The sequence below is a fragment of the Mus pahari genome, chromosome 15 (genome assembly GCF_900095145.1).
Source record: "Mus pahari chromosome 15, PAHARI_EIJ_v1.1, whole genome shotgun sequence".
Taxonomy (NCBI): Eukaryota; Metazoa; Chordata; class Mammalia; order Rodentia; family Muridae; genus Mus; species Mus pahari.
In genome coordinates this window covers 8,544,843-8,551,964 of record NC_034604.1, presented here as the reverse complement: position 1 = coordinate 8,551,964, position 7,122 = coordinate 8,544,843, and the positions used below count along the sequence as shown (strand labels likewise).

The 7,122-nt window shown below is 44.4% G+C and overlaps 1 protein-coding gene across 4 annotated transcripts in view; it reads left to right on the top strand.

The window, feature by feature from the left end:
- Positions 1-7,122, top strand: part of LOC110333442 (NPC intracellular cholesterol transporter 1) — a 124,248-nt gene that overhangs the window by 34,495 nt on the left and 82,631 nt on the right. For all 4 annotated transcript variants that reach the window (XM_029546790.1, XM_029546789.1, XM_029546791.1 and 1 more), the window contains one exon: positions 4,275-4,373. In XM_029546790.1, coding sequence (XP_029402650.1) covers positions 4,275-4,373 — 99 coding nt within the window. The remainder of the gene's footprint in view (positions 1-4,274; positions 4,374-7,122) is intronic.

Here is a 7,122-nt window from a genome sequence, read left to right as displayed (position 1 = left end):
CAAGATAGTAATGGTGACGTCCCTCTAGAATTGCTATGAAAATGATATAAAATATTCCTGGTAAAATTTTTTATTGCAGTGGCTGTGGGTTGGACTAACACTGGTAGCAAAGTTGTCTTGTTACTGTAGTTACTTGTGTCTTGAATGGGCCACCCCTCCAATAACAGAGTTGGTCCCAGAGACTAGGAGGCCTAAAACCTAGAGATGAGAACAGGCATGCCTAAGGACTGGGATGCCATAGAAGCAGGGAGCATATAGTATTTACTGTATGTGTTCAAGTCCTTGAGAACTGAGTGGGTTGTTGTCATTATCTAAGTAGGTATTAGAAGCCTAGATAAGATTATAGATTAGTCTCTAACATGAATGGTGTCTATACCCCTCTACTTGTAAATAAATGTATTAGATGTAGCTCAAAAGTAGCAACAGATTTGGCAGGAAATACAAACGTTACCCTATTAGCTATCTGTTTGGCACTTGCGTTTGTTCTGTAATTATCCTTCAGGTACAGGCAAAGCATGGCTATTTATTGCATCGATGGTCTCATCCAGCCCTCGTACTTCCTGCTCTTTCCTTGGCCTCCAGTCTCCATGTGCCCATCATCTGATCGTCCTTTTCTGCCTGATCTATGGCCTACGTCTAAGTCTTTTTCACTAGCTGTGGACACAGTACTACATGTCAGCTGCTGCCTCTGACTCTTCTTTCGTAGTTCTTCTTTAAGTGGTTTAGAGTGCAGGAGAGATGATTCAGTCAGTAAGTGCCCACCACATAAGCATGAACCCCCAAACATATACACAAATCAAGGTGCAGCTGTACGCTTCAGAAATCTATGCTGAGGGCAGAGAGGCAGATTTCTGGAACTCACTGACCCGACCGGCCAGCCTAGACCAACAGATGAGTTCAGCTAGAGATGTTGGCTCAAAATTACAGAGAGTCATCAACCTGACATCAACCGCCATATACACATGTCCACACACATGCACATGTGCCCTTGTGCATGTGAGCACATGCCTGCCCCCCCACACATAGAGAGAGAGAGAGAGACAGAGAGAGAGAGAGAGAGATGTGGAGGGCATAACTCTCACTTTACAGTGATTTGTTCCACTTAGAACATTTTTAAACAATTTTGTCTAGCAGTATTTAAATATCTTTTTTGCCCATTCCATTTCACTCCAAAGTCCCAGAGAAGAGAAACAAATTGACTTGTATTCTATCATTTTTATTATGAAAAGGAAGGCACTGGGTGTGGTGTGCATGCCTTTAATACCAGCACTCCAGAGACAGAAGCAACTCTGCGAGCTCAGGGCAGCTTGATTTACATAGCAAGTTCCAGGACTCGAAGAGAGGAATCTCCTAGCCACCCAGATAGTAAAGAGTTGGGCGTGACAGTATGATCTGACACGTACTCTCCAGGTTCCAATGTCACGTCCTTAGCCAGTCAGTAGGACCTGGCCACTCCCTAGCCAGTTGCTGTACAGGGCCTCCAGGAGAGCTGGTAAACGAAATCCAGAGGAAGAGCTTGAGGAACCGGAAGTCGGAGTGGAGGGTTTGTGATGCTCACTGTAAACAGCACTCAGCTCCCATAGCATTTCTAAGCATCTGTCACCTTCGTGTTCTCTGCCTTTGCATGTGCTTGCTCGTCAGCCGTGTCTCTGTAAGGTTTACAGAAGATAACTGAGGCTGAGAGGCACAGGCTCACAAGCTCAGTGCCGGCTGAGCTTTTGTTGTTGTTCTTTCCAATTAAGGTTATCGTGACTGTTATAAATTAAGAGTGGCAATAATCGTTCTCAGTGTGAAGCTCTCAGCAGTTTCCCACAGGCAATTTTACTAAACCCAGCCTTTGACGAGAACACTCACAAGGCAGCCCATCTCCCCTCCCTGGCTGCCCTCTGGTGGAGACATCCACAAAGAACAAAATAGACCCAGAACAAGCAGGAACAAGCATATTGGTCTCTCTGCGTTAAATCACCTTAAACATCGTAGGTCTGGAGCTCAGACCTCTTCCATTCTCTCAGGATCCTGCCTACACCCATGTGCCTAGGCACAGTCAGTCTTCGTGCCACCCACACCTGTCCACAACCCTGAAAATGCATGTGTGTCCTGGTATCTGACAAAATCCTGGTCTTCCTTTAAGACCCAACGGAGCAATGACTCGTCTATGAGTTTGACCACAACCCCGAGGCCGTGTGCGCACGTCTCATTCTCTATCACATGCAAGTGTACAGAAATCTCAACCTTCTCTCTTCCTCTAGACGTCCCTTTGAAAACAGACCTCTCTCACTATTCTGCCCGAGACATGAAGGAGCTTCATAATTCGTTGTTGATTGGTTGAATGGACGAATACGTAAATCCTCAATTGGGAGAATCAAATGAAAACCGTGGAAGTTCTTTTATAAATAATAAGCATTTTTTTTTTATTTTGTACTTTTAATTTGTGTTTTTGATACAGATTGTAACTTGTTAATGGTAACACCCACACTCAAGAGTAGATCCAGGAATGCCGCAGACTGCCTCCTTTGTGGGGGTCTGCTATCTGCGTGGAACGGGTCTCGGTTGCAGATGAGCAAGGATTCGGAGAGTGACAAACAGTCCGAGAGAGAGAGAGAGAGAGAGAGAGAGAGAGAGAGAGAGAGAGAGAGAGAGAGAGAAAGAGAGAGAGAGAAAGAAAGAGAGAGAGAGAATAAACTGAGTGTATTGTTTAAAATAAGCATCAAACTTTTAATACAGAACAAACAAGAAAAGCAGGGCAGGATACATCTGCAGTTACAGTGACACAAGACAAAGGATTGTATACATCAAAAGACCAGGGGGTGGGACCAGGCAACTTGAGGAGGAAGCCAGGTGCAAGGTTAGTCAATGGTTAAATCCCACCACCAGGGGTTTTCAGTAAATCCTAGATTATGCTGTTCCTTTGGGCCAAGCAGAAAAACCTGTTTCAGGGGGATTTAAAACCCACCTTTTCGCCAGGCCAATGTGTATTCCCTGTCCTCTGCAGACAAGCCCTGAGCTATGCAGGCTCTGCTCTTTGTAATGCCTAATTAGTTTCAAGTCTTTACAAGAAGTAAATTCAAATGTTAATGACTAGGAAACCTTTCCTACTGAATTCCTAGCTCCTGGCTTTAAGGATTTTTAGGACTTTGGAACACTGGTGGAAACTCACCTATGGTAAAAATTCAATCTTTAAAGGCCGTATAACACTGAAAGAGAGCATACACCATACTAACATGCGGATAGGGTTTGAGTATATGGGTTATTGGAAATGCCAGGGCTCCAGGAGGCTGAGTTTCCTCAAAACTCTTTTGCCTCAGGACTGCGTTCAGGTTTTCAGACCTGTTGTGAGTCACTACTGGAGTGGGTGTGGCACAGGAGACAGAGTGGTGTAAAGGGATCATGAAGCAGGCTCAGTGTCTTTACCCTCTGCTCTGTGTTTGAGCTCCTCCTTCCACACCTCTACCAAGACATAGATGCCAACCTTCTCTTGACCTCAGATCCCACTGGCCTTTTAATGTGATTGTGTTCCGACATCAGCGGGTATGCTTAGATTGAAATTTCATACTGCGGCGGAAGATGTGACAGAGTCTGTCATTGTTATCATCTTGCTCTTTAGCCCTCATTCCCATGGGTAGATAGGTAATCCAAACTCTCGGGGTATATTACCATGATGGCTTCAGTTTTTCCAGTTCTGGATCCTCTTCCTGCTCTTCTTTCCAAAGAGAACTCATTCTCAGAGGTCAGGCTACCAGTCAGGGTTAGGGGAGGGGTACCTTCCTGAATCTGTGTGGCATCTCTGGTCCTCAAGTGCACTGGATCCTGGAGATTCCCTATGGACCCACCGTATGGGGCTGTGTCTCAGCAGAGTGCTTACTGACATGCATGAAGCCTTGGGTTCAGTATAACATGGGTTCATAGTATGGTATGGTGGGACGAGTGTAATCCCAGCACTCCCTAGGTAGAAGCAGAGGATGAGAGGATCCTGGTCATTCTCCACTATATACTGAGTTTGCATCCAATCTAAAATACTTTAGATTCTGTCTCTGAAGAGAAACGGGAAACGGCCATTTGTATAAGACAAGTTTGGCATGAGGGTTTGAAGTCTCTCAGGCACTACAAACGCCAGCCTGTGGTCCGCTGTTCACTGTGCAGCCTACTTCTCCATGCCCATTGGGTGTGCAGATCAGTCGGAGAGTAGATCTTTTGGACTCAGCCATATGGTGGTCCTGTGTGAGTGGATGAGTGACTGGGACCCCTGTTACACTGGCCACCTCCTTTTCCCACAGGATGGAACCGCGCCACTGTGGATCGCCTCCCAGATGGGCCACAGCGAGGTGGTGCGCGTGATGCTGCTGCGGGGAGCTGACCGTGATGCCACTCGCAATGTGAGTAGACAGTGCCCCCCCCCACACACACACACCTGCAGACTGGTCTAACAACTCTGCTCTTTAGCAGGAAAACAAAGACCAACTGAGCGAAAAGTTTGCAGGTTTGGTCAGCTTCCCCCTCCTCCATCTGACATGATTTATGGAGGAGCTGGGGAGGGGTACGGTTTACTTGATCTGGGGCATGAAAAGGACATGCAGGATCTATGAAGTGGGTTCAGGCAGAGCCCACTGCTGCAAATCCCTGTGCATCATCCCTTTAGTTCTGTGGGCTTGTGCCAGGCTGCAGGCCCAGAGGAGAGATGATCAATTTGGGGAGATTCAACAGTCACTAGGTTATGAGGCTGGTGGCTCCTTGTGTCTGACATCTGTCCTTGCACCTTCACATAGTTGCCTATCAAATCTAAGCTCATAAAAGGGAAATCATAAAAGGCTCTGTACCTGCTCCCGCCCCCCACCCCCACCCCCACCCCATCATCACCTCTGAAATCAGAGAAGAAAACTCCCCATCACACCCTTCCCCTTCCCATTCCAGAGGCTCTCTCCTGGCTAACTGAAGACAGCTAAGAAGCACCACCATTGATGTGCTAAAGCAAGCAGGAAACTGAGGATTTGGAAAGTCTCTTTTTGAACCAAAAATGATCATGAAAGATGGATTTTTTTTATTTATTTAAAAAAGATCTATTTGTTTGTTTGTTTAATATGAGTACACTGTAGCTGTCTTCAGACACACCAGAAGAGAGCATCAGATCCCATTACAGATGGTTGTGAGCCACCATGTGGTTGCTGGGAATTGAACTTGGGACCTCTGGAAGAGCAGTCAGTACTCTTAACCACTGAGCCATTTCTCTAGCCCCAAAAGATGGATTTTTAAAATTTATCTATGCATTTTTTCTTTTTCTTTTTCTCTCTTCCTTCCTGCCTTTCTTTCTCCTTCTTTCTTTCTTTCTTTCTTTCTTTTTTTCTTTCTTTCTTCTTTTTGATACTTTATTTACATTTTGAATGTTTTCCCCTTTCCAGGTCTCCCCTTTGGAAACCCCCTATCCCATCCCCCTCCCCCTGCCTCTATGAGGGTGCTCCCCCACCCACCCACTCCTGTCTTCCCTCCCTGGCATTCCCCTACACTGGAGTATCGAACACCCTCAGGCCCAAGGTCCACTTCTCCTACTGATGCCCAACAAGGCCATCCTCTGCCACATATGCAGCCAGAGCCATGTGTCCCTCCGTGTGTACTCTTTGGTTGGTGGTCAAGTCTCCGGGAGTCCCAGGGAATCTGACCTGTTGACACTGTTGTTCCCCCCATGGGGCTGCAAACCCCCTCTGCTCCTTCAGTCCCTTCTCCAACTCCTCCATCTGGGACCCTGAACCAGCACCATTTGTTGAAAATGCTGTCCTTTTTCCACTGGAAGGTTTTAGCTCCCTTGTCAAAGATCAAGTGACCATAGGTGTGTGGATTCATTTTTGGGTCTTCAATTCTGTTCCATTGATCTACCTGTCTGTCGCTGTACCAGTACCATGCAGTTTTTATCACAATTGCTCTGTAGTACAGCTTGAGGTCAGGGATGGTGATTCCCCCAGAAGTTCTTTTATTGTTAAGAATAGTTTTCACTATCCTGAGTTTTTGGTTATTCTAAATGAACTTGAGAATTGCTCTTTTTAACTCTATGAAGAATTGAGTTGGAATTTCGATGGTGATTGCATTGAATCTATAGATTGCTTTAGGAAAGATGGCCATTTTTACTATATTAATCCTGCCAATCCATGAGCATGGGAGATCTTTCCGTCTTCTGAGGTCTTCTTCAATTTCTTTCTTCAGAGACTTGAAGTTTTTTTCATACAGATCTTTCACTTGTTTGGTTAGTCACACCAAGATATTTTATATTGTTTGTGACTATTGTGAAGGGTGTTGCTTCCCTAATTTCTTTCTCAGCCTGTTTATCCTTTGAGTATAGGAAGGCTACTGATTTGTTTGAGTTAATTTTATATCCGGTCACTTTACTGAAGTTGTTTATCAGCTGTAGGAGTTCTCTGGCAGAATTTTGAGGGTTACTTAAGTATACTATCATATCATCTGCAAATAGTGATATTTTGACTTCTTCCTTTCGAATTTGTATCCCTTTGACCCCCTTTTGCTGTCTAATTGCTCTAGCTAGAACTTCAAATACTATATTGAATAGGTAAGGAGAGAGTGGGCAGCCTTGTCTAGTCCCGGATTTTAGTGGGATTGCTTCAAGTTTCTCTCCATTTATTTTGATGTTGGCTACTGGTTTGCTGTATATTGATTTTACTATTTTTAGGTATGGGCCCTGAATTCCTGATTTTCCAAGACTTTTAACATGAAGGGATGTTGAATTTTGTCAAATGCTTTTTCAGCATCTAATGAAATGATCATGTGATCTTTTTCTTTGAGTTTGTTTATATAGTGGATTACATGGATAGATTTCAATATATTGAAAAATCACTGCATCCCTGGGCTGAAGCCTACTTGATCTTAGTGAATGATTGTTTTGATGTGTTCTTAGATTCGGTTTGAGAGAATTTTATTGAGTATTTTTGCATTGATATTCATAAGGGAAATTCATAAGGGTCTGAAGTTCTCTTTCTTTGTTGGGTCTTTGTGTGGTTTTGGTATCAGCGTAACTGTGGCTTCATAAGACAAAATGGATAGTGTTCCTTCTGATTCTATTTTGTGGAATAATTTGAAGAGTATTGATATTAGGTCTTCTTTGAAGTTATGATAGAATTCTAC